At 39.6% G+C, this 27,990-nt stretch overlaps 1 protein-coding gene across 1 annotated transcript in view; it reads right to left on the bottom strand.

Moving 5' to 3' along the window:
- The window catches only part of LOC133550037 (protein TUNAR-like), a 40,390-nt gene extending 20,205 nt beyond the window's left edge, over positions 1 to 20,185 (bottom strand). The window contains exon 1 of the mRNA XM_061896034.1: positions 19,570 to 20,185. Coding sequence (XP_061752018.1) covers positions 19,570 to 19,599 — 30 coding nt within the window. The 5' untranslated portion in view covers positions 19,600 to 20,185. The remainder of the gene's footprint in view (positions 1 to 19,569) is intronic.
- Positions 20,186 to 27,990: the final 7,805 nt, after the last annotated feature.

Below are 27,990 nucleotides of genomic sequence, written 5' to 3'. Positions count from 1 at the left end.
ACATCCAGAAACGCTGAGCTGCAATTTGACCCCCTTAACATGCTTCAAAACTCACCAAATTTTACTCACACATCAGGACTGGCAAAAATTGCCATCTAATAAAAAAACAAACCCCATAAATCTGAATTTCGCTCTAGCGCCCCCTAGGAAAAAACACAGACAAAACCGCTTGTAACTTCTGTTAGGAATGTCAGAGAGACATGAAACAAAAACATCTATGTTGGTCTGACTTAGACCAGGGCTTAGGTCATGGGGGCAGCAGCCAAAGGCGGGCCCGACCAACGCTGCATACAGCTTTAATTTGCTTTGGTCTGTCATGTTTTTGATTATGTATTCCTTTGACTCAATGAATATCACCTGTCCTTCACGCACACTTTCTTCCTTCCCATGGTTGGAAAACAAAGTTATGTCAATTTCTAGCAAAGGCTAATACTAATGAGTAAGATCAATACGCCAACTAATGGCAAAGATGCTTGCTTGTAATCTTAAATTTTTGCCTGCAACTTGTCGCATAATTAGCCGAGGGACAGCTCTTGTCTCAAAACACCCTTAACTCTCAACACTCAAATTCGTAAGTTGAGGTACCACCGTGTTACAAAATGTCGAACCATTTTTCTTAAGTGGAAACGCGAAGATGCGAATTGTTCCAGGAAGATGATTATACTTCAATTAAAAAAAAAAAAAAAAAAAAATAGTAATGATAATTTCCTAGTGAATGAATACCATTCTCATAGGAAATCATCCATAATGATGAAGTTATGATTAAAAACTCAGAGTCTCAGAGTCCTAATGGTTTATTTTGTATAAAGCGATTGACAACATTTTCTCAAGAAGAAGCTCCTGATGCAACATTTGCTGCTGTATATACAATGGACCAAAGGGGGGAGTGGAGGGTCATGTATCTAGTAACTCTTTCTGTTGAAGACATTGTTATCACCTGCCTGTTCGGAACTATGATAATAGGGCATCCGTTGATTGGATTGAGCGTTGCTCTGGTATATCGACAAATTCAGAAAATGCGGGCAGCCAATTAAGGCACACGGAAGCTGCCCGTCACGACTGATGGGATAGGCAGGGCGGTTGACACTGAGACCGTGGCGATTTCAGAACTAAACGGCAAACTGGACAACATCTCAGAGAAGCTTTCGGCTCTGCAAGACACAATTATGATCAATTTGAGGGCCATAATGGAGAATTACAGTAGACAAATATTAGAATGTATCTATTCGCCCTAACCCCAATATCATAATCTGCATTTTGCCTGGGCTGCGTGTGACGTCACGCCCGGTTGTCGACTCGCCCGTTTATTCGTACTTCGGTGCCTGGCGATTATTCGAGCAGCACTGAGAAAAGACTCAGCCAAACTGCCACTGGGTAATGTTGCGATTTTCAATCCATCCATCCATCCATCTTCTTCCGCTTATCCGAGGTCGGGTAGCGTGGGCAGCAGCCTAAGCACGGAAGCCCAGATTTTCCTCTCTTTCTGTATGGTGTGTGGTCATTAAATATCCATCCATCCATCCATTTTCTACCATTTGTCCCTTTTTGCGGTCACGGGGTGTCCCTGGAGCCTATCTCAGCTGCTTCGGGCGGTAGGCAGGGTACTCCCTGGATAAGTCGCCACTTCATATGTATTCTGATATGTTCTTCACAGAAAATGAGCCAAAGTCTGTGAGTCTCAAGTTTGAAAAAATAATTAATTGTATCATTTTTCTTTTAATACACCACAGTTTCTGAATGTAATTTTAAAGTGATTTCGAGGTAGAATTGATTGCTCCCATTTGCTTCATTGCTAGCCACCAAGAGCAAGCTGATTTTTACATGTTAGAACGCAGAAGAAAAAAAATAAATTTTTGTTTCTCGTAGTGATTGTGAAAGATAGGCAAATTCCCCCCCCCCCCCAAAAAATGCAGTTCCCTTTCAAACGTGTGAAACATGCAAGAAAAGTTTATTTTTCGACCGTGTTTGGGAAAAAAATAAATCGATTTTTGTCTTCAACACATAGGGAGTAAAGGGGTTGACTTGCATCTAAAAAGATAGTCCTACAAAATGAGGTATACTGGAAAATGTGTTTAAAAATGTCACTGTGGAGCAGAATTGACACAAAAACGTATTATTACATACACTATATTGCCGAAAATATTTAGCTACCCATCCAAATGATGAGAATCGGGTGTTCTTATCACTTGGCTCGGTGTATAAAGTTAACCACTTAAGCATGAAGACTGTTTCTAAAAACATTTGTGAAAGAATGGGCCTCTCTCGCTGATTTCCACCTGTGCAACAAATTCAGTCGTGACATTTGCTCGCTCCTAAATATTCCAAAGTCAACTTTATTATAAGAAAATGGAAGAGTTTGGGAACAACAGCAAGTCAGCCACCAAGTGGTAGGCCACGTGAACTGACAGAGAGGGTTCAGGGGATGCTGAAGCGCATAGTGCTAAGACTTTCTGCACAGTCAGTTGCTACAGAACTTCAACCCTCACGTGACCTTCCAATTAGCCCACATACAGTACGCAGAGAGCTTCATGGAATGGGTTTCCATGGCCGAGCAGCTGCATCTAAGGTATACATCACCAAGTCCAATGCAAGTTATACATCACCAAGTCCAATGCAAAGCATGGGATGCAGTGGTGTAAAGCACGTCACCACTGCACTCTAGAGCAGTGAATACGCCTTCTCCGGACTGAGGAATTATACTTTTCCATCTGGCAATCTGATGCACGAGTCTGGGTTTGGAGGTTGCCAGGAGAACGCTACATTTCGGACTGCATTGTGCCAAGTGTGAAATTTGGTGGAGGAGGAATTATGGTGTGGGGTTGGTTTTTCAGGAATTGGGCTTGCCCCCCCTAGTTCGAGGGAAAGGAACTTTGAATGCTCCAGGATAGCAAAACTTTTTGAACAATTCCATGGGATGGCACTTCAAGTTCATATGTGAGTCAAGGCAGGTACCCAAATACTTTTGTCAAAATAGTGTATTACCCAGACTGGGGGCCTCAACATTGCAGCCAGCTGCCCATTTTTTGTGTCCCTTTACTTATTATCATTATTTAGTGTAATTGTGGTCCACGCAATCTTGCCGGCTAATGGTAAAACTTATTATGGCGATTTTGACTCTGACTGGAAAGAACATTAACTAGAATAACAGTGCAAAGAGGAAAAAATACAACATAACCAACTGAGTCTCTCTGACCATCTTTTGGGGAACTCAACAGTTTCAAAAAAAATAAAAATAAATAAATAAATAAAAAAATTATAAATACAATAAAAAAATAAAAAAAAAAAAATATATATATATATATATATATATATATATATATCATTATATATATATGTATGTAGGTGTGGGAAAAATCACAAGACTACTTCATCTCTACAGAACTGTTTCATGAGGGGTTCCCTCAATCATCAGGAGATTTTTAAAATCTGTTTCATGAGGGGTTCCCTCAATCATCAGGAGATTTTTAAAATCTCCTGATGATTGAGGGAACCCCTCATTAAACAGTTCTGTAGAGATGAAGTAGTCTTGTGATTTTTCCCACACCTACATATTGCGCTCTACCACGGTATTGAGCACTATTCTCTGGATAATCCAATCAAGACATATATATATTTATATATATATATATATATATATATATATATATATATATATATATATATATATATATATATATATATATACATATATATATATATATATATATATCCATCCATTTTCTACCGCTTATTCCCTTTTGGGGTCGCGGGGGGCGCTGGCGCCTATCTCAGCTACAATTGGGCGGAAGGCGGGATACACCCTGGACAAGTCGCCATCTCATCGCAGGGCCAACACAGATGGACAGACAACATTCACACTCGCATTCACACACTAAGGCCAATTTAGTGTTGCCAATCATCCTATCCCCAGGTGCATGTCTTTGGAAGTGGGAGGAAGCCAGTGTACCCGGAGGGAACCCAAAAGAAACAAAACCAAAATTTTTACATAAACTATAAACATAACGCAAACAACAGTTACCGTGACTTGAAAAGAACAGCATGAACCTTGGCATGAAAAACGAGTACGACTTACTGTGGCAAAAACAGAGTATGGAACGAACACAATGACGCCAGAAGGACTGACTGGAAATGGCAAGCTTGAATCCTGATGTGGTGATTGAAAACAGGTGCGTGAGTTGTGAGGACAGGTGAACTGATTGGTAGTCATCGTGACAAAACAGGGAGGGAAAAAACAGAAACTGACAAGAGTGCAAAAACCAAACGGAACATGATCACCAAACATGACATTTAAGAGTATGTGAAAGTACTTCCGTGAAGACCTTTTGAAAGCTTTGTAATCAATCAAAAAATATCAAGCAGCTCTAAGTCAAACATTGGTATGTGTGGCAAAAGTGTTTTGCATTTTTTTCCACCATTTGAATGGGTGTAATTTCGAGTTTTTTGTCTTGATTGGACGTTTTTTTTTTCATATAAAGCCACAAAGTTTACTGAGCAGGTTGTGTTATGTGTGACCGTGTGTTTACTTTTTGTGCTAAATGGATTTTTTTTTTGTGCACCATGACTAGGAAAGGTTGTTTGGATTCGGTCAAAAAAAGGTGAATAATAATAATGGATTAGATTTATATCGTTTTTTCTATTATTAGATACTCAAAGCGCTCATAGAGAAGTGGGAACCCATCATTCATTCACACCTGCTGTTCTTGTGGAGTTAAAGAACTGCACATCATGGTCACTGACCCAATGCCCCAAAAATGGTGACAAATTGCCACTTGTCAGACCCCTGAGTACTTAAATGTTATATGAAAACACCCCACACGACCAAGTTGGTTATTGAAATTGAACCCGGCCAAATGGAAGATGCCGTGGCTCGGACACACCTGATTTAGAGCCTAATATAGCTGCTGACAGAAGTAGTAATTTAGTCACGTTGTTAAACCCGATTCTAAAGTGAACATTCTGAGTGACCCAGCCTCACCCTGACTCTGATCTCCATGCAGCTCCCCAGGTAAATCAGGTTTGAGATCACTGACCTACACCACAAGGAAGTGTGTTAAATGTGTGTTCGAGTGCGAAGAGATGGAGAAGTATGTGAAAGGAATGAAAAGAAGGTCACCTCGCCCTGGGCGTATATGAAGAATATAGCTCAGATAACTAAATGAGAATAATCAAGTTCTTAATAGTAATTACATTCAGGGGGTTGGGTGGAAATTTCTGTCCCCCATGGGGGTCATGACTGAAAGTAATTGAGACGCACTGCCCTAACTCGGTTTAATTATACTCCAAAACCAGTGAAGTTAGCGCGTTGTGTAAATGGTAAATAAAAACAGAATACATTGATTTGCAAATCTTTTTTAACCTATATTCAATTGAATAGACTGCAAAGACAATACACTTAACTTTGTTATTTTTTGCAAATATTTGCTCATTTGAAATTTGATGGCCGCAACATGTTTCCAAAAAGCTGGCACAAGTGGCAAAAAGGACTGAAAAAAGTGAGCAATGCTCATCAAACACTTATTTGGAACAGGTAAACAGGCTGATTGGGAACAGGCGGCTGCCATGATTGGGAATAAAACCAGCTTCCCTGGAATGCTCAGTCGTTAACAAACGAGGATGAGGCGAAGGTCACCACTTTGTGAACAACTGCGTGAGAAAATTGTCGAACAGTTTAAGAACAACATTTCCCAACGAGCTATTGCAAGGGATTTGGGGATTTCCCCAGCCAAGGTCTGTAATATCATCGAAAGGTTCAGAGAATCTGGACGAATCACTGCACATAACATTGAATGCTCGTGACTTCGGATCCCTCAGTCGGTACTGCATCAAAAAGCGGCAACAGTGTCTAAAGGATATCACCACATGGGCTCAGGAACACTTTAGAAAAAACACTCTCAGTAACTACAGTTGGTCGCTGCATCTGTAAGTGCAAGTTAAAACTCTACTATGCAAAGGGAAAGTCATTTACCAACAACACCCAGAAACGCGGTCGGGTTCGCTGGGGCTAAGCTCATCTAAGATGGACTAATGCAAAGTGGAAATATGTTCTGTGGTCTGACGAGTTTAAAAGTTTTTTGGGGAATTTGTGGACGTCGTGTCCTCCGTAACAATGAGGTAAAGAACAATTCTGGATTGTTCTAGGGACAAAATTCAAAAGCCAGCATTTGTGATGGTATAGGGGTGTATTAATGCCCAAGGCATGGGTAACTTACACATCTGTGAAGGTCAAGGTAAAGGTCAAGGTTCAACTTTATTGTCCCCGCGGGGAAATTTGTCTTGGACACAGTGCATCATTGCTTTCTTAACATACACAAAAACAACAGAACAAAAACACAAGCACAGACACAACCACAACCACACAAATAATATTTAAAAATATAAACATCAGAACATGGAGCTTGAAGGCACCATTAATGCTGAAAGGTACATACAGCTTTTGGAGCAACATATGTTGCCATCCCAGCAATGTTATTATGGACGCCCCTGCTTATTTCAGCAAGACAATGCCAAGCCACGTGTTACAACAGCGTGACTTCATGGTAAAATAGTGCGGGTACTCGACTGGGCTACCTGTAGTCCAGACCTGTCTCCTGTTGAAAATGTGTGGTGCAATATGAAGCCTAAAACATCGCAACAGAGACCCCGGACTGATGAACAACTTAAGCTGTACATCAAGCAAGAATGGGAAATAATTCCACTTGAAAAGCTTAAAAAAATGGTCTCCTCAGTTCCCAAACGTTAACTGAGTGTTGTTAAAAGGAAAGGCCATGTAACACAGTGGTAAAAAGGCCCCCGCGCCAACTTTTTTGCAATGTGTTGCTGCCATTACATTCTAAGTTAATGATTATTTGCAGTTCGAAACATTAAAAATCTGGTCTTTGCAGTCTATTCAATTGAATATAAGTTGAAAAGGCTTTGCAAATCATTGTATTCTGTTTTTTATTTACGAATTACACAACGTGCCAACTTCACTGGTTATGGCTTTTGTACAATCCCGTTGGGCGCCAACTTATAAGTTTAAAGAGGTTATTAGAGTTTCAGTACACGTGCCGCCCTCCTCTTCTACAGCCGTGTTTACAAGGAGGAGACGGTGAAGGAAAAACATGTCACATATATGATAAGCCAATTTTGCCCGCGAGGTACATCAAACCTCCCCGAGGCTGTTCAAATCCTCCTCTTTTGATCCGCCCCCATGGGCTTTGATTGCCTCTCACGGGGAGAACCATGGAGAGGGCATCCCTCCACCAGAGTGCTGATCTTTGTGGTGCTGCATCTTCATGCATGAAGATGTGTGCTTGACACAAACTTACAAGAAAATGGAGGAGAGTGCTGGAGGAGAGGCAGTGATGATAGTGATGATTGTGAACATTATTATTAGCAAAACTTACTACAGTATTTTTCGGACTATAGGTTGCGAATATACTACAGAGCGACTTATGTGTGGAATTATTAAAGGGGAACATTATCACAATTTCAGAAGGGTTAGAAACAATAAAAATCAGTTCCCAGGGGCTTATTTTATTTTTCAATTTTTTTTTCAAAATTTTACCCATCATGGAATATCCCGAAAAAAGGCTTTAAAGTGCCTGATTTTCGCTATCTTTAAATCCATCGTCCATTTTCCTGTGACGTCATTTAGTGATGATGTCACACCAAATTTCTTCTCCCTACACCCCCCCCACCCCCATTTACTTCCGGGGTCATGATTAATACAGACGTTTTGTTAACGCTATATTATTAAAATATAACGCTACATTATAAAAATACAGACGTTTTGTTAACGCTATATTGTAAAAACAGTTATAAAGCAATTTACAAACACAAGCTATGGGATGACATAAGAGGAAACGTGACCCCGGAAGTAAATGCGTCATCCCATAGCTTGTGTTTGTATAATGGACCTGCTATCCTCGTTTGAATAAGAAAATCTCATTTCAAATCCAATTAAGACATATATATATTATTCCCATTTGGGTTTGCGGGGGGCGCTGACGCATATCTCAGCTACAATCGGGCGGAAAGCGGGATACACCCTGGACAAGTTGCCATGTCATCGCAGTATGTGTAGACATCTTTATTTATAATTGAATCACTTGTTTATTTTTCGACACGTTTTTAGTTATTTTTATATATTTTTTTCCAAATAGTTCAAGAAAGACCACTACAAATGAGAAGTATTTTGCACTGTTATACAATTTAATCAATCAGAAACTGATGACATAGTGCTGTATTTTACTTCTTTAACTTTTTTTTTTCAACCAAAAATGTTCTGCTCTGATTAGGGCAGGGGTAGGGAACCCATGGCTCTGGAGCCAGATGTGGCTCTTTTGATGACGGCATCTGGCTCTCAGATACATTTTAGCTGACATTGCTTAACACGATAAGTAATGAATAAATCCGCTGGTAATCACAGTGTTAAAAATAACATTCAAAATATAAAACATTCTCATGCATTTCAATCAATCCATCCCTTTTCTACCACACCTGTTCAAGAAGTCGCATTAATTATAAAAAGTATTTTATACATTATTGGTTAGCTTCCGAATAACAATGTCATTAAAAATAAAAAGAGCCTTATTATACTCTGAAAATGTTGGTCTTATTCAGTGTTAAAAAATATTATATGGCTCTCACAGAAATACATTTTTTACAATATTTGGCTTTCATGGCTCTCTCAGCCAAAAAGGTTCCCGGCCCCTGGATTAGGGGGTACTTGAATTAAAAAAATGTTCACAGGTGGTACATCCCTTAAAAAAGGTTGAGAACCACAGCTCTAAAAGCCGTAGATGTTATTGTCACATATGAAGTGAAGTGAAGTGAAGTGAAGTGAATTATATTTATATAGAGCTTTTCTCTAGTGACTCAAAGCGCTTTACATAGTGAAAGCCAATATCTACAGCATGCACAGTAGATGGCAGTATTGTCCTGTTTAAGAGTGTCACAACATTACTGTTTACACAGACAAACTGCTTTACTGTAGACGAAAACGTGACTGCTGTTGTTGTGTGTTGTTGCCACGCTGGGAGGACGTTAATGAGATTGCCTAACTATAAACCCACGTAAGAAACCAAGAACTCGCCCTCGATCATTCTACAGTTAAAACGTCATTGGCCAAGCACTCTGTTTATATTGTTGAAAGCGGACGTGAAAACAGGCTGTCGACACGTCACCCGGTCCGCATGGAGCTGAAGGGGGCGTGGTCTCCAGCTCCGCCTGAATTTCGGGAGATTTTCGGGAGAAAATTTGTCCCGGGAGGTTTTTGGGAGAGGCGCTGAATTTCGGGAGTGTCCCGGAAAATCCCGGAGGGTTGGCAAGTACGCGTACAACCCTACATCGGTGGTTAATTTTGGTCTCATAATAATAACGGCAATATATTGTAGGAATATTTTGTCGGGGCCAAGCATAAGTGGACAAATGGATGAGATGGTCCAATGAATAGAAACACCTCTCTCAGTGCGATACCTCAGCATGATTACCTTTGCAGTGTCAGGTGTAACTAATGAAGTATCCAGTGAGTACAATGCAGTAAGGAGATCATTCCCCCCCCCCCCAAGGAGAACTTCCCCTGATCCAAACGCTCCCATCGATTTGACTGTGACCGATGCTGCAGAAGCAAAGAGGATTCAGTTATCTGACTATTGATTACAACTGTCAATCAGGAGCTCATTTGAACACTTTTATGCCTTTACGTTGCCTCCCTGGGCCTGATTCATGCTGCCAGCCTCACTCAGCATTCAAATGAGGGAATCCACGTGGCTCCAAACACAAACCTCAAATCTTACCGCCCCCGAGTTATTATCCTTCCGAGACAGGGATCGCACCTGTGCAGCGACAAGCCCGCGGGTGCTTTAAAAACAGAAAAAGAGCAGACTGTGTTTGAGAAGGCATGCTGCCATACCTGGGACAACAAATCCCAACACTCCTGCTGCGCCTAATAGAAGCTAACGTGCTCAGATCAGTGGAGAGTGAAACCGTTTGCCACTTGAATAATCCCCAGCATGTCAAACAAGTCCAGATGCTAACGCGCTCCGACAAGGCACGCTCGCTTTTGGCGTCGTTTCGCCGCTGACTCCAAGCGAGCGGAGCGGGCGTACAGGTGCACGCCCACCACATGCAATGAAAGGGGGGATTAGAAAGCATCTTGTCGAAGTCGCACGTTTTTTCCATATTTAACGGACGGATACGAGTCTAAATCGGATGGGAGGGGCCAAGGTTAGTTTAAACAGGCACAAAACTGACGCGGAATATCAATAAAGTCACCGCTGCATGGGCTGAATCAATAATGATGCCTCTTAAAAAAATACTATGGCATTCTACAGTCTAAATCATAGGTCCCCTAACTATTTGACTCAGGGGCCGGGCTCTATATATACACACATACACACACACACACACACACATATATATATATATATATATATATATATATATATATATATATATATATATATATATATATACATATATATATATATATATATATATATATATACATATATATATATATATATATATATATATATATATATATATATATATATATATATATATATATATATATATATATATATATATATATATATATATAATATGTACATCCATCCATCCATCCACCCATCCATCCATTTCCTACCGCTTGTCCCTTTCGGGGTTGCGGGGGGTCGCTGGAGCCTATCTTAGCTGCATTCGGGCGGAAGGCGGAGTACACCCTGGACAAGTCGCCACCACATCACAGGGCCTATAAATACATACATACATACATACATATATATATATATATATATATATATATATATATATATATATATATATATATATATATATATATATATATATATATACATATATATATATATACATATATAATATAATAAGTATATATATATATAAATTATACATATACAGTATATATATATATATATATTTGCAGTGTGTATATGTATATATATATATTTGTGTATATATTTGTATATAAATATATGTGTGTATGTATACATGTACATATATATGTATATATATGTATGTGTGCATATATGTGTATATATAAATATATATATATACATAAATAAAACATATATATACATATAATATATATATATATATATATATATATATATATAAGAATATATATATATATATATATATATATATATATATATATTCTACCGCGTGTCCCTTTTGAGGGTTGCGGGGGGTCGCTGGAGCCTATCTTAGATGCATTCGGGTGAAAGGCATGGTACACCCTGGACAAGTCGCCACCACATTGCAGGGCCTATATATATACGTATACATATATATATATATATATATATATATATATATACATATATATATACATATACAGTTTGTGGTCCCCTGATCTATATAATGAATGAATGTAGTAACTCGCAGAACCGGCACCCAAGGTTATCAAAAAGTAGATTTTTAATCGAGAATCGATTTGAATCAAGAATTTATTCTAACTCATATGGAATTGTCTTTTCCCAAAGATTGACAGCCCGAGCGGCGAATCATCAATAACATTTGGGAGGAAAGACAAACAGAATTATATGACAAGTCAAAGTCATGTGCTTAATTTTTTTCATGTTTTTGTTGGCAATGATCAGAGCTGCTGGGAGGAAGGAGCATATTCATTAAATGAAAAGTTTAAATTGTCTGCTTGAGGTTTTACCGCAAAATATTTCAAGTCGCTCTTTTATTTCCTGCTGCACAAGATGGCCCTTTTCAATTATTTCCATTCTATTTGCTCTCTAAATTGACACCTCTACGTTCCGTGCTTGCGCATGCTGCAGGTTTTTGATCATTTCAAGTTATTTCCGCAACGAAAAGGTGGCAATAATCCTCAATAACCGGCTGAAGGACTGTTGGCAGTGCTGGAGACATGCCTTTATCGCACATTTGGGTTTTGTTTTTGTCGATTCTTTGGATTTTTACACAAGCCACATTTATTATGTAAGTTCTCCAGGTCAGGTGTCAGCCTCATGGGAATATAAAACTTGGGTGACACTTTATATATACTATGCTATATGAAATACTTAGATATCTGGTAACACTTTAGTATGGGGAACATATTCACCATTAATTAGTTGCTTATTAAAGTAACAAAGACTTCATTTAGAGATAATTGGACAGTAGGGAAACATAAAAGGCCGTATAGCTCGGCTGGTAGAGTGGCCGTGCCAGCAACTTGAGGGTTCCAGGTTTGATCCCCGGATCCATACTAGTCACTGCCTTTGCGTCCTTGGGCAAGACCCTTTCCCACCTGCCTCCAGTGCCACCCACACTGGTTTAAATGTAACTTAACTATTGGGTTTCACTATGTAAAAGCGCTTTTAGTCACTAGAGAAAAGCGCTATATAAATATAATTCACTTCACAAAAGTGTTAGGGAGCGGGAGAGGGAGAGGGAGAGGGAGAGGGAGAGGGAGAGGGAGAGGGAGATAGACAGATAGATAGATAGATAGATAGATAGATAGATAGATAGATAGATAGATAGATAGATAGATAGATAGATAGATAGATAGATAGATGGATAGATAGATAGTACTTTATTGATTCTTTCAGGAAAATTAAAATTCCAGCAGCAGTGTACAGAGTTGAGATCAATTAAAAAGTAAAAAGAAATTAATGGGGGTATAAATGGAAACAAAATTGAAAAATATTAAAATAAGAATAAAAATAAAAAGCAACAATGGGAATACAAATATAACAGTAAAATAAGAATATAACAAGAGAAACTAGGCAGTAGTGACCATGTTGTGAAAAAGTATTGCACTGTTATTGTTTGGTTAGGGTTACTAATAAGCAATAATTTTGAGTTTAATGAGGCAAGACTCTGAGTTAATGGCTTACTGGTTGTCTCATTAGGCCATGCAGAATAAGGAATTAATAAGTACTTAATAATGAATAATTAGGAGCCAATATGGTACTAATTTGCATGTTAATAAGCAACTAATTAATGGTGAATATGTTCCCCATACTAAAGTGTTACCAAATGTGTATTTATTCCTTGCTGTAAGACAGTGGTTCTCAACCTTTTTTCACTGATGAACACTCTTTGAACATTTTTTTTTTTAATTCAAGTACCCCCTAATCACAGCAAAGCATTGTTGGTTGAAAAAAAGAGATAAAGAAGTAAAATACAGCACTATGTCATCAGTTTCTGATTTATTAAATTGTATAACAGTGCAAAATATTGCTCATTTGTAGTGGTCTTTCTTGAACTATTTGGAAAAAAAGATATACAAATAACTAAAAACTTGTTGAAAAATAAACAAGTGATTGAATATAAATAAAGATTTCTACACATAGAAGTAATCATCAACTTAAAGTGCCCTCTTTGGGGATTGTAATAGAGATCCATCTGGATTCATGAACTTAAATCAGAACATTTATTCACAAAAAAATAATTCTTTAACATCAAAAATGTATGGAACATGTTCACAAAAACAATCCATCTGTCAACACTGAATATTGCATTGTTGCATTTCTTTTCACAGTTTATGAACTTACATTCATATTTTGTTGAAGTATTATTCAATAAATATATTTATAAAGGATTTTTGAATTGTTGCTATTTTTTAGAACATTTTAAAAAAATCTCACGCACCCTTTGGCATACCTTCAAGTAGATCATGAATTGTCATGGATGAAAGTTGGTGAAAGACTAGCATGTAGTTTGATTCTAATTGAAAAAAACATCTATACATACCATAAACCAGGGGTCACCAACACGATGCCCGCGGGCACCAGGTAGCCCGTAAGGACCAGATGAGTCGCCCGCTGGCCTGTTCTAAAAATAGCTCAAATAGCAGCACTTACCAGTGAGCTGCCTCTATTTTTTAAATCGTATTTATTTACTAGCAAGCTGGTCTCGCTTTGCTCGACATTTTTAATTCTAAGAGAGACAAAACTCAAATAAATTTTGAAAATCCAAGAAAATATTTTAAAGACTTGGTCTTCACTTGTTTAAATAAATTCATTTTATTTTTTTACTTTGCTTCTTATAACTTTCAGAAAGACAATTTTAGAGAAAAAATACAACCTTAAAAATGATTTTAGGAATTTTTAACACATGTACCTTTTTACCTTTTGAATTCTTTCCTCTTCTTTCCTGACAATTTAAATCAATGTTCAAGTATTTTTTTTCTTAATTGTAAAGAATAATAAATACATTTTAATTTAATTCTTCATTTTAGCTTCTGTTTTTTCGACGAAGAATATTTGTGAAATATTTCTTCAAACTTGATTAAAATAAAATAAAAATATTCTGGAAAATCTAGAAAATCTGTAAAATCAAATTTAAATCTTATTTCGAAGTCTTTTGAATTTCTTTTAAAATTTTGTTCTGGAAAATATAGAAGAAATAATGATTTGTCTTTGTTAGAAATATAGCTTGGTCCAATTTGTTATTTATTCTAACAAAGTGCAGATTGGATTTTAACCTATTTAAAACATGTCATCAAAATTCTAAAATTTATTTTAATCAGGAAAAATTACTAATGATGTTACATATATTATTTTTTTAGTTTTTTCAAAAATATTCGAATTAGCTAGTTTTTCCTATTAATTTTTTTGTTTGAATTTTGAATTTTAAAGATTCGAAATTGAAGATAATCCATTCATCCATCCATCTTCCTCCGCTTATCCGAGGTTGGGTCGCGGGGGCAGCAGCCTAAGCAGGGAACCCCAGACTTCCCTCTCCCCAGCCACTTTGTCTAACTCTTCCCGGAAGATCCCGAGGCGTTCCCAGGCCAGCTGGGAGACATAGTCTTCCCAAAGTGTCCTGGGTCTTCCCCGTGGCCTCCTACCGGTTGGACGTGCCCTAAACACCTCCCTAGGGAGGCGTTCGGGTGGCATCCTGACAAGATGCCCGAACCACCTCATCTGGCTCCTCTCGATGTGGAGGAGCAACGGCTTTACTTTGATTTCCTCCCGGATGGCAGAGTTTCTCACCCTATCTCTAAGGGAGAGCCCCGCCACACGGCGGAGGAAACTTATTTCGGCCGCTTGTACCCGTGATCTTATCCTTTCGGTCATGACCCAATGCTCATGACCATAGGTGAGGATGGGAACATAGATCGACCGGTAAATTGAGAGCTTTGCCTTCCGGCTCAGCTCCTTCTTCACCCCAATGAATTGGTACAAAGTCCGCATTACTGAAGACGTCGCACTGATCCGCCTGTCGATCTCATGATCCACTCTTCCCTTACTCGTGAACAAGACTGAAGATAAACTATGTTTAAAAAATGTATTTTCATTTTTTTTGTGTTTTCTCCTCGTTCAATTAAGTCTTTTTTTCATCATTTATTCTCTACAAAAAACCTTACGTGAAAGGAAAAAAAATGTAAGACAGAATGACAGACAGAAATACCCATTTATATATATATATATATATATATATATATATATATATATATATATATATATATATATATATATTAAAGGTAAATTGGATATTTCTGGCAATTTATTTAAGTGTGTATCAAACTGGTAGCCCTTCACATTAATCAGTACCCAAGAAGTAGCTCGTGGTTTCAAAAAGGTTGGTGACCCCTGCCATAAACCTTCATATCTGTATTCCCAGCTGTTGCTTGCCAGTGACAATCACAACTACGGTACCAGGCTAGCCCTAAGAGGTCCTCTCACCCGTCTTAAACCCAAAAGTGATATTTTGAAAAAGACTGTAATGTATCGGGCAATCATTTACTGGAATCGACTTCCACAATATCTGCTATCAATCACCAGCATAGTGGGTTTTAAGAATAGACTAAGCGGAGAAGAGATTATTCTAGATTGTACCTTATGTCATGACTGTTTTTATTGACTATTGAGTATTTTATTGATTATAGGATAAGTAGTAGAAAATGGATGGATGGTACTTTTTCGTCACTTATTGCTTGTCTTTGGTACACTAATGTGTATATTTTAGGCCATTGGTTCTTAGTTTTATTTTTGCAAAAATATATACCGTATTTCCTTGAATTGCTGCAGGACATATAGTATGTGCCTGCCTTGAATTACTGCCGGCTCAAACTCGCTTCCCAAAATAATTAGCGCATGCTTATTATCAAACTCGTGACGTCACGAGTGACACCACCCCTGTCATCATTTTCAAAATGGAGGAGGCTGATTTCAATACAGGTAATTTAAAATCGCATAAAGGGAAGACGATTAAGTGCTATTCAGTAGGATTTAAGGTCCAAGCTTACATCACACTCAAATTTTTACTGCATACCTTTGGTAAGAGGTTTTAAAATAATTAGCGCATGCTTACTTTTACCGCATGCCTTTGGTAAGCGCAGGAGTGAGAAGAGGTTTTAAATTAATTAGTGACCCAGCGGCAATTCGAGGAAATACGGTATATCTATTTTTATATTTATATTTTTATCTTTGTTATGAAAATTATTATGTAGTATAAGTTATTATTATCCATTGTGGTGAAGAAGGAGCTGAGCTGGAAGGCAAAGCTCTCAATTTACCGGTCGATCTACGTTCCCATCCTCACCTATGGTCATGAGCTTTGGGTCATGACCGAAAGGATAAGATCACGGGTACAAGCGGCCGAAATGAGTTTCCTCCTTCGTGTGGCGGGGCTCTCCCTTAGAGATAGGGTGAGAAGCTCTGTCATCCGGGAGGAACTCAAAGTAAAGCCGCTGCTCCTTCACATCGAGAGGAGCCAGATGAGGTGGTTCGGGCATCTGGTCAGGATGCCACCCAAACCCCTCCCTAGGGAGGTGTTTAGGGCACGTCCAACCGGTAGGAGGCCACGGGGAAGACCCAGGACACGTTGGGAAGACTATGTCTCCCGGCTGGCCTGGGAACGCCTCGGGATCCCCCGGGAAGAGCTAGACAAAGTGGCTGGGGAGAGGGAAGTCTGGGCTTCCCTGCTTAGGCTGCTGCCCCCGCGACCCGACCTCGGATAAGCGGAAGAAAATGGATGGATGGACGGAAAGTTATTTTTATTTTTTGGGTTCTTTGTTGTTGCTATTTTTGTATTATAACATTTTATTATTGGATCATGTTGTATTGTATCTTTAATATGTTGTTTTTTGCCTGGACCCCAGGAAGAATAGTCTCCACTGCGGTGTAGACTAATGGGGATCCTTAATAATATAAACTAAACTAAACTAAACCCACTGGGGCACGCGTACCCCCATTTGAGAACCACTCTCTTACTGGTTGTCTCATAAGTCCATGCAGAATTTGGCATTAATAAGTTCTTAATAATGACTAATTAAGAGCCAATATGGTACTTGTTAATAAGCCACAAATTAATGGTGTATATGTGTTCCCCATACTAAAGTGTTACCAAATGTGTAATTAGAATAGAATAGAATATAAAGTACTTTATTGATCCCTGGGGGAAATTCAGCACCACAGTTCGCTCACAATAAACAATAATAATAATAAATACTATATGACATATATAATATACATTATATGAATAATATAAATATATTCTACATATATTCTACATTTAAGTGCAGTCAAGGAACATATACATTATACAGTCTGATGGCTGTCGGTATGAAGGACCTCCTGTGTGGTTCCGTGTTACATTTTGGGAGTCCGAGCCTTCCACTGAACGTGCTCATTCTCTCCACAAGGTCCGAGTGTAGTGGATAGGAGGTGTTGTCCATAATGGCTAGGAGTTTTGCTAGACTTCTCCTCTCTGACACCACCTTCAGAGAGTCCAGATTGATTATTTATTCCTTGCTGTAAGACACCTCACAAAGCTCATTTAAGTTAGGGCTGATGTTGACTGAATAGTGAGGTAGCGGTTCAATGAGATTCTAACATTTTGCATTGTGCACCAATTGTCGCGGCACATTATCTACACTTGCCCAAACTTTTCATGGAAGTGTGCAAGCTTTGTAGTAAATCGCAATATTGTGTCACACCTGTGGATCATGTTTTGTTTTGGTCATGTTCGGTTTAGTTTTTTGGACATTTAGTTCTGTTTTGCATTTCCTTGTTTGTCTTGTAACCATGCAAACTCATTAGTTTTCATCTGTCATGTCTGATCTTGAGTTTACTACCCTGAGCATCCGCAATCTTGTTGTTCTCAAAGCTAAGCAGTGTCTGGCCTGGTTAGTACTTGGATGGGAGACTTCCTAGGAATTCCAGGTGCTTTGGACTCTTTAAGTTCCTTTTTTTTCACTCCATGTTTTGTCACCATGACGACCAATCAGTTCACCTGTCTTGTCTCACACCTGTTTGCACTTATCATGTTCATTATTTAAGCCACAGTTACCAGGTAGTCAGTCAGGCAACATCACCTCCTGCACCCATGATATCTATGCTGTTTTTCTCATACCCTTGTCACAGTAAGTGTTCTTGTTATTTATGCCACAGTGCAAGTTTTTTTTTCATGTTTACAGTTAATTGCCTTTGTGCTAGTCTTTTGTTTCTTAGCCCAGTTTGTTGTACCGCCATTGTGCGGGCTTTTTGTTGGTTCCTGTTTTTAGTTTTAGTGTTAAAATAAAAATGTCTTTACCTTCACGCCGTTTCCACTCCATTCGCTTTGCACCTCGGGAAAACAACTCAAGACCAAGTCCAAGCCTGACAGGATCATGTTTTGTTTTGGTCATGTACGGTTTAGTTTTTTGGACATTTAGTACTGTTTTGCATTTCCTTGTTTGTCTTGTAACCATGCAAACTCATTTGTTTTCATCTGTCATGTCTGATCATGAGTTAGTATGGGAGACTGCCTAGGAATACCAGGTACATTTGACCTTTGGACTCTTTAAGTTCCTTTTTTTTTCACTCCCTGTTTTGTCACCATGACGACCAATCGGTTCACCTGTCTTGTCTCACACCTGTTTGCACTTATCATGTTCATTATTTAAGCCACAGTTACCAGGTAGTCAGTCGGGCAACATCACCTCCTGCACCCATGATATCCATGCTGTTTTTCTCATACCCTTGTCACAGTAAGTTTTCTTGTTATTTATGCCACAGTGCAAGTTTTTGTTTCATGTTTACCGTTAATTGCCTTTGGGCTAGTCTTTTGTTTCATAGCCCAGTTTTTTGTACCGCCATTGTGCGCGCTTTTTGTTGGTTCCTGTTTTTAGTTTTAGTGTTAAAATAAAAAATGTCTTTACCTTCACGCCGTTTCCACTCCATTCGCTTTGCACCTCGGGAAAACAAACCAAGACCAAGTCCAAGTCTGACATACTGTGGTTTGACTAATGGCTAAGCCAAAGCGTAGGTCTCATGGGGGGCAACTTAAAGTGGACCCTGCAACAAAGGACGCTGCACTAAAGAGGAGACCTCCAGGCCAAGCAGGGGTCAGACTTCAACAGAAGTCGCGGTTACGTAAGTGGCACTTTAAACTGTCAGGAGCATGCATGACGTGACATGACGGGCAAACTCCCGCGGGAAAATAAGCACCAGCGCTGGCCGAGCGACCCTATATTTGACACACGGAGCGCCCTTTTAATGTTTCATCCAAACACAACTGAGCGTGGAAAACACCCCCCTGTTGCCGCTCGTGTATAAAGTATACATCGCCTCACATCATAAATTCATAGCCATACAGGGGAAGAGGGCTCATTAAAAATGCACCTACCTTGCAAAGTATCAGGAATAACATGGACATGCTGGAGATGGACACCTTCCCCAACTAAAGTGATGGTGGACCCCTCTCATCTTTCAGCTCTTTATGGGGTCCACGGTCCATCCGAGTGGTCCAGGTCTTCCTCACCCCAGCGTTCATCTCACTGCTGGTGGAAGTTGCTGCCACTTTCCCGCTCAGCCTTGGAAGCGTTAAAAACTGCATGTGCCACAGACTCTTCTCGCCTCCTCCTCCTCCTCCTCCTCCTCCTCTTGGTCCCCTTGTCTGAGTGGTGGAAGGAGGATGTCAAGTTGAAGAATGGATGACGGGCAGATGCGGGGTGGAGGTGGGCAAAGCTGTTTCATGTGAACACCTCCATCCCTCTTTGTCTCCGCTCTGCAAACAAACAGAAAAAAAAAAGAACGCTTTCAGTCTGCCTGGTGGAGCTGTAAGGACTTTTTTTAATCAAACTTTTTTTTGTGTGTCTCTCAGTGAACAAAAGGAGAGATCAGGTGTTGCTTCTGAAGCATCCGACACCTTTTTTTTTTTTCAGGCCCCCTTCTGGTTTTTTTTTCATCCCCCTTTAAGTGAAAAGATTAAGACAGCATGCACCCGTCACCTCGCGCTGATGCCATCCTGCTCGCTGCTTTCGCTCAGCAGACAAGAGGCATCCCCCTATACCCCCCCCAACCCCCCCACACACACACCCTCCCACATATTAATGCAGCTGCGGTTGCCCGGCAACGCACTCGAGGGAGTCTCACACAGAGCCTGGCGACAAGAAATGAATGTGACAGAGGCCAGGATGAGGGCCGAGGGTCCCTTCCGATAAATGTATGAACGACTTTGTGCATTTGTGTGTGTGTGTGTTTGTTTGTGTGTTTGTGTGGTGGGCGGATGTGCGTGCTGCTTGTTCGTGCAACTTGTGCAAGTGTTAATAAAAACCCACGTAATTGCGTCTAAACCGTCGGTGAACCAAAAGATTCCAAAAGTTGCTTCCGTCGATAGGTAGTGATGGGTCAAATGATGCCTCGGTGAGCGTGGGAGACACTCACTAGCTGACGCCGTTCTGCTGTTTCATGTCGGCCAGAGATGCACAGTGGGGCAAAAAAGTATTTAGTCAGCCACCGATTGTGCAAGTTCTCCCACTTAAAATGATGACAGAGGTCTGTAATTTTCATCATAGGTACACTTCAACTGTGAAAGACAGAATGTGAAAAAAAAATCCAGGAATTCACATTGTAGGAATATTAAATAATTTATTTTTAAATGATGGTGGAAAATAAGTGTTTGGTCAACCATTCAAAGTTCTCACAGATGGAAGGAGGTTTGGGCTTAAAATCTCACAATATATGGCCCCATTCATTCTTTCCTTAACACGGATCAATCGTCCTGTCCCCTTAGCAGAAAAACAGCCCCAAAGCATGATGTTTCCACCCCCATGCTTCACAGTAGGTTTGGTGTTCTTGGGATGCAACTCAGTATTCTTCTTCCTCCAAACACGACGAGTTGAGTTTATACCAAAATGGATACATGGATGATACAGCAGAGGATTGGGAGAATGTCATGTGGTCAGATGAAACCAAAATAGAACATTTTGGTATAAACTCAACTGGTCCATCAGATTGCCAGACGGAAAAGCGTGATTCATCACTCCAGAGAAGGCATCTCCACTGCTGCATAGTCCAGTGGCGACGTGCTTTAGACCAGTGGTCCCCAACCACCGGGCCGTGGTCCGATTGGTACCGGGCCCCAGAAGAATTTTTTATTTTTTTTTATAAAGAAAAAAAATAATATATATATATATATATATATATATATATATATATATATATATTTTATTTTTTATTTTTATTTTATTAAATCAACTTAAAAAACAAAATATACACTTACAATTAGTGCATCAAACACAAAATACTCCCTTTTTCATGACAAAAACGTCCCTTTTTCATGACAAAGAAAAAAAAGAAGAAAAAAAACAGGATCCCCCCACATCAGGACTGGCAAAAATTGCGATCTAATAAAAAAACTAAACCTCAAAACTCAAAATTGCGCTCTAGCTCGTCCTGGGAAGAAAACACAGACAAAACTGTCTCTAACTTCCAGAATGTCGTAGAAACATGAAACAAAAACCTCTATGTAGGTCTCAGTTAGACCTATATTTCATACAATGACACCCCTCAGCTAAAATCAAGAGGAAGTTTGCAATTCCCCCTTCAAAACAAAATTTGGCTAAAAAATGTTGTTTTTTTTCAAGCATTGTCTCCTCTGAGGCCGTTTGTCGTTTCGGCTTCAAACAAGCAAGAGAAGGGTGATTGAACCCTTCTGATAAAAGTTGATGAAAGAGTTTTATTCTATTAAGTTATTGAAGTGAAACTAAACTATGGAATTCTCTTTACAATGAGATAAAAGATTGTAGAAATGTATTCCAATTGAAAAAAATATATAGATCATATGGACAGCTATAAGTGTTTACAATTTTTTTTTTTTTTTATTATTTTTCTTATTTTATTGCCTGGTTTTGCATTTGTTTTGTATCATTCCGTGAGGTGTATATTATTATTTTTTTTGTCCGGTTTGTACTTCATTAAATTTTGCACTTGTGTTTTTCTTGTGTGTTTTTGTTAGTTTTCATTACATTTGGATGTATTTTTTGCTTTGTATGATATCCATATAGTAAGACTACGTATTATCTTGAAGGGGCAGGAAAATATAAGATTTTTCTTCATCCTGCTCCTTTTCAGGCATTGGTGTGTAAATGTAAAATTGTACAATTGAGGTATAATTGTCTATTGATCAAATATGCACATCAATGAAGAATATAAATAGGGATTTTACCGTCTACGGTCCGTAAAATCATCAAAAGGTTCAGAGAATCTGAAATAATCACTGCACGTAAGCGAAGATATTACAGACCTTTGATCCCTCAGGGGGTACTGCATCAAAAACAGACATTAGTGTGTAAAGGATATCACCACATGGGCTCAGGAACTCTTCATAAAATCACTGTCAGCAACTACAGTTGGTTGCTACATCTGTAAGTGCAAGTTAAAAACTCTAATATGCAAAGCAAAACCCATATATCAACAACACCAAGGAACACCGCTGGCTTCTCTGGGCCCGAGCTCACCTATGATGGACTGATGTAAAGTGGAAAGGTGTTCATTTAGTAAGACTACGTATTATGTTGAAGGGGGCAGGAATATATAAGATTTTTCTTCATCCTGCTCCTTCTCAGGCATTGGTGTGTAAATGTAAAATTGTATAATTGAGGTATAATTGTCTATTGATCAAAGATGCACATCAATGAAGGATATAAATCAATCAATCAATGTTTACTTATACAGCCCTAAATCACTAGTGTCTCAAAGGGCTGCACAAACCACTACGACATCCTCGGTAGGCCCACTTAAGGGCAGGGAAAACTCACACCCAGTGGGACGTCGGTGACAATGATAACTATGAGAACCTTGGAGAGGAGGAAAGCAATGGATGTCGAGCGGGTCTAACATGATACTGTGAAAGTTCAATCCATAATGGATCCAACACAGTCGCAAGAGTCCAGTCCAAAGCGGATCCAACACAGCAGCGAGAGTCCCGTTCACAGCGGAGCCAGCAGGAAAACATCCCAAGCGGAGGCGGATCAGCAGCGCAGAGATGTCCCCAGCCGATACACAGGCGAGCAGTACATGGCCACCGGATCGGACCGGACCCCCTCTACAAGGGAGAGTGGGACATAGGAGAAAAAGAAAAGAAACGGCAGATCAACTGGTCTAAAAAGGGAGTCTATTTAAAGTAAATAAAAAATGAGATGAAAAAATTTAAAATCTATGCTTAGAGAGCAAGAAGACTCATTCTAGAAGTTTTTCCTTCTTCGGAGATATTGATATCATGTAACCATTATTGCTGATATCGTTACAATGGCAATTGTATTGTCCCCCCGCCCTCACTCCATGGAGCATCCCATCCTTGCAAAATGCGCAACTGCACAATCCAACACGGGTAACCTCCAAGATTTTTTTACAAGGCAGTGAACCACCAGCACGAATCGGGCCGTCCACAGCCCCAAATCTCCCTCGCCCCCCCTCTTCCTCTCTCCTTTTTTCCTCAATTCAACCTCCGACAGACAGAAGGACGCTGGTTTCTGTGTTTGTCTTTCCAAGAAGAAGAAAAAAAATGACTCATGCCGAGGGCCAGACTGAACATTTCTCATTTTAAGACATGGGCACTTTCACGCCCTGAATATTTATGGTTGCTCATCAGTAGAAAGGAGATACTATAATGGGCACTTTATTAAGTACACCTGATCACGTCTTTACACATTATCCCATTTGTGGTCATTTTTTTATTACGAGTAGGTGTGGGAATATTTCATGATTCATTTACGATTCAGGGGCTTGGACTTGATTATACAGTGCTTTCCGAGAGTGCTTCACTTTTTCCACATTTTGATATTTTACAGCTTTATTCCAAACTGAAATACATTTTTATTTGTCCTTCAAAATTCTACACACAATGACAATGTGATTATTGAAAATGTTTTGCAACTTTATTAAAAATAACAAAAATAAGCAATGACATGTACATAATCAGCCGTGAGACTCTTGAACGCATCATAATAATCTCCTCAATTCCCCCCCAAAAATGGATTAACTGGCTGGAATATAAAGACAATATAACATACTGTACATCCATAAATGTGGATGCAAATGCAAAAGTGCAATACAAACCCCTTTCCATATGAGTTGGGAAATTGTGTTGAATGTAAATATAAACGGAATACAATTATTTGCAAATCATTTTCAACCCATATTCAGATGAATATGCTACAAAGACAACATATATGATGTTCAAACTGATAAACTTTTTTTTTTTTCAAATAATGATTAACTTTAGAATTTGATGCCAGCAAGACATGACAAAGAAGTTGGGAAAGGTGGCAATAAATACTGATTAAGTTGAGGAATGCTCATCAAACACTTATTTGGAACATCCCACAGGTGTGCAGGCTAATTGGGAACAGTTGGGTGCCATGATTGGGTATAAAAGCAGCTTCCATGAAATGCTAAGTAATTCACAAACAAGGATGGGGTGAGGGTCACCAATTTGTAAGCAAATTGTCAAACAGTTTTGGAACAACATTTCTCAACGAGCTATTGCAAGGAATTTAGGGATTTTACCATCTACGGTCCGTAAAATCATCAAAAGTTTCAGAGAATCTGAAATAATCACTTCACGTAAGCAATGATATTACAGATCTTTGATCCCTCAGGCGGTACTGCATCACAAACAGACATCAGTGTGTAAAGGATATCACCACATGGGCTCACGAACACTTCATAAAATCACTGTCAGTAACCACAGTTGGTTGCTACATCTGTAAGTGCAAGTTAAAACTCTACTATGCGAAGCAAAACCCATATATCAACATGACGCATGTTACAACAGCGTGGTTTCGTAATAAAAGAGTGCGGGTACTTTCCTGGCCCGCCTGCAGTCCAGCTTACTGACGGATATAAGTAAGAACTTTACACTACTTTATATTAGAAATTGAAACAGTGGAGGATTAATGTCACATAACAAGAAGATAGAGAAAAAGTAGAAGCTTATCGACTATGTCGTCGTCACAGACTACAGTCGGACACGCACAATTTTTCAGGATTTATGCAGATCCCAAATACAGATCAGCAGGTACCAGAAGGTAAGAAAAGTTGCTTTTGCACAATATTGCAAAACAAAACGCCAGATAATATGTCTTACCCTTTACACACACCATAATAACCTGGGGATAGGTTGATTGGCAACACTAAATTGGCCATAGTGTGTGAATGTGAGTGTGAATGTTGTCTGTCTATCTCTGCTGGCCCTGCGATGAGGTGGCGACTTGTCCAGGGTGTACTTCGCCTTCCGCCCATGTGCAGTTCGGAAAGGCTCCAGCAACCACCCGCGAGCCCGAACGGGACAAGCAGTAGGAAATGGATGGATGGATGGATGTCGAAGCACATTAAACGGTGCAGCCTACACTTACCTCTTATGTTTGACTGCCATCTACTGTTCACACTCATAATTACACAAACATTTTCATTTATTAAAAATAAAATATAATTTTCACATTTCAGAGTCATTATGGCGTATTGTCCATAGAATTTTGAGGAGAAAAATTAATGTATTCTATTTTGGAGTATGGCTGTAGCATAACAAACTGTGGAGAAGTGGAAGCGCTATGAATAATTTCCAGATGCAGTGTAGGATTAATCTGTTTTTGGAAATAAATCAAAAAAAGGAATTTAGAGTTGTTTGTTTTAGTTGCACAATTTGTACAGAGTCATACACATTTCATTTTTGTTATGAATTTGCATCTTTCGAATTGAGAAATTAATTTTGGTCGTTAGAAACAATTCAATTGCAAACTCAGAACAGCTGGACGGCTGTTTAATGAAAAGCTTTGAAAACATTGATTCAAACTGCGATGAGATGGCGACTTGTCCTTGGCGTACGCCCCGCCTTCCACCTGAATGCATCACCCCCGCGGCACCGAGAGGGACAAGCGGTAAAAAAAATATGAATGGATGTATGGAACATTGATTTAAACAAAAACAAGGGAAACTAATTAATCCGTTTCTTTGCCTGAACTCTTCAAGTTTAATATTCTTAATTCACCACAATGAAAAAACTTCAGGAATTTTACCACTACCCACACATTTACCTTTTAACACCACTTCATTATTTGCACGGTCGCTGGTCCCACAGGGATAGGTTGATTGGCAACACTAAATTGGCCCTAGTGTTTGAATTTGAGTGTGAATATTGTCTGTCTATCTGTGTTGGCCCTGCGATGAGGTGGCGACTTGTCCAGGGTGTACCCTGCCTTCCGCCCGATTGTAGCTGAGATAGGCGCCAGCGCCCCCCGCGACCCAAAAAGGGAATAAGCGGTGGAAGATGGATGGATGGATGGATGGTCCCACCGGACATGTTTGAGAGCGCCTCTGCCAACAAGTCAAAGAGGGTGCGCAAAGTGACCCGCAGTGAACAACAATCAAAATGCAAAAGGACGATTTCTTCTGAACCGAAGCTGCCGGCGTGCATAATTTCATTGCCGATGTTTCCGTGGCACTCTGGCCTCCAGAGAGTTGCTGCCTGCAAGGACATTTATAACAATTAATCTGTCTTTCCATCATATTTACCACCCCCTCTCCAGCCAGTAACCAAATCCACAGAGTGCTCCCTGAATACATGCTGATAATGCTGTGTGTGTGACATGTTTAACAAGCTAATATCAGCCTGGAAACAGGCCCTGCCACTTGTAACCTCATCTATTTTGTTATCGAGCTGCCGGTTTGTTTGTGCGGACCCGGAAAACCGACCTGAAGCCAACGCTGGGGTTCTTGTATAAAAAGATTTCAGCTAATAAGTCACGCATTCTATCCGTGTGTTTTGGGGAGTTTAAACGACATAAAGTATATGAAAATTACTTCAAATGTTTTGCCAATTTTGTTACTATTAGCACATTCTGTGTTTATACTACAGTAATATTTTTTTTTATTGGAATCTGAGATTCATTATCCATGCGTTTGTTACGCCTCGTCTCGATTACTGTAACGTTTTATTTTCGGGTCTCCCCATGTCTAGCATTAAAAGATTGCAGTTGGTACAAAATGCGGCTGCTAGACTTTTGACATGAACAAGAAAGTTTGATCATATTACGCCTGTACTGGCTCACCTGCACTGGCTTCCTGTGCACTTAAGATGTGACTTTAAGGTTTTACTACTTACGTATAAAATACTACACGGTCTAACTCCATCCTATCTTGCCGATTGTATAGTACCATATGTCCTGGCAAGAAATCTGCGTTCAAAGGACTCCGGCCTATTAGTGATTCCTGAAGCCCAAAAAAAGTCTGCGGGCTATAGAGCGTTTTCCGTTCGGGCTCCAGTACTCTGGAATGTAACAGTTCGAGATGCTACCTCAGTAGAAGCATTTAAGTCTCACCTTAAAACTAATTCGTATACTCTAGCCTTTAAATAAATAGACCTCCTTTTTAGACCAGTTGATCTGCCGCTTCTTTTCTTTTTCACCTCTGTCCCCCCCTCCCTTGTGGAGGGGGTCCAGTCCGATGATCATGGATGAAGTACTGGCTGTCCAGAGTCGGGACCCAGGATGGACCTCTCGTTGGGACCCAGGATGGACCGCTCGCCTGTGTATCGGTTGGGGACATCTCTACGATGCTGATCCGGCGCCGCTTGGGATGGTTTCCTGTGGACGGGACTCTCGCTGCTGTCTTGGATCCGCTTTGAAGTGAACTCTCGCGGCTGTGTTGGAGCCACTATGGATTGAACTTTCACAGTATGATGTTAGACCTGCTCGACATCCATTGCTTTCGGTCCCCTAGGTTCTCATAGTCATCATTGTCACTGGCGTCCCACTGGGTGTGAGTT

Source organism: Nerophis ophidion, linkage group LG03 (genome assembly GCF_033978795.1).
Source record: "Nerophis ophidion isolate RoL-2023_Sa linkage group LG03, RoL_Noph_v1.0, whole genome shotgun sequence".
Taxonomy (NCBI): Eukaryota; Metazoa; Chordata; class Actinopteri; order Syngnathiformes; family Syngnathidae; genus Nerophis; species Nerophis ophidion.
Note: the sequence above shows the minus strand (reverse complement) of the source record. Positions and strands in the feature narration are given on the sequence as shown.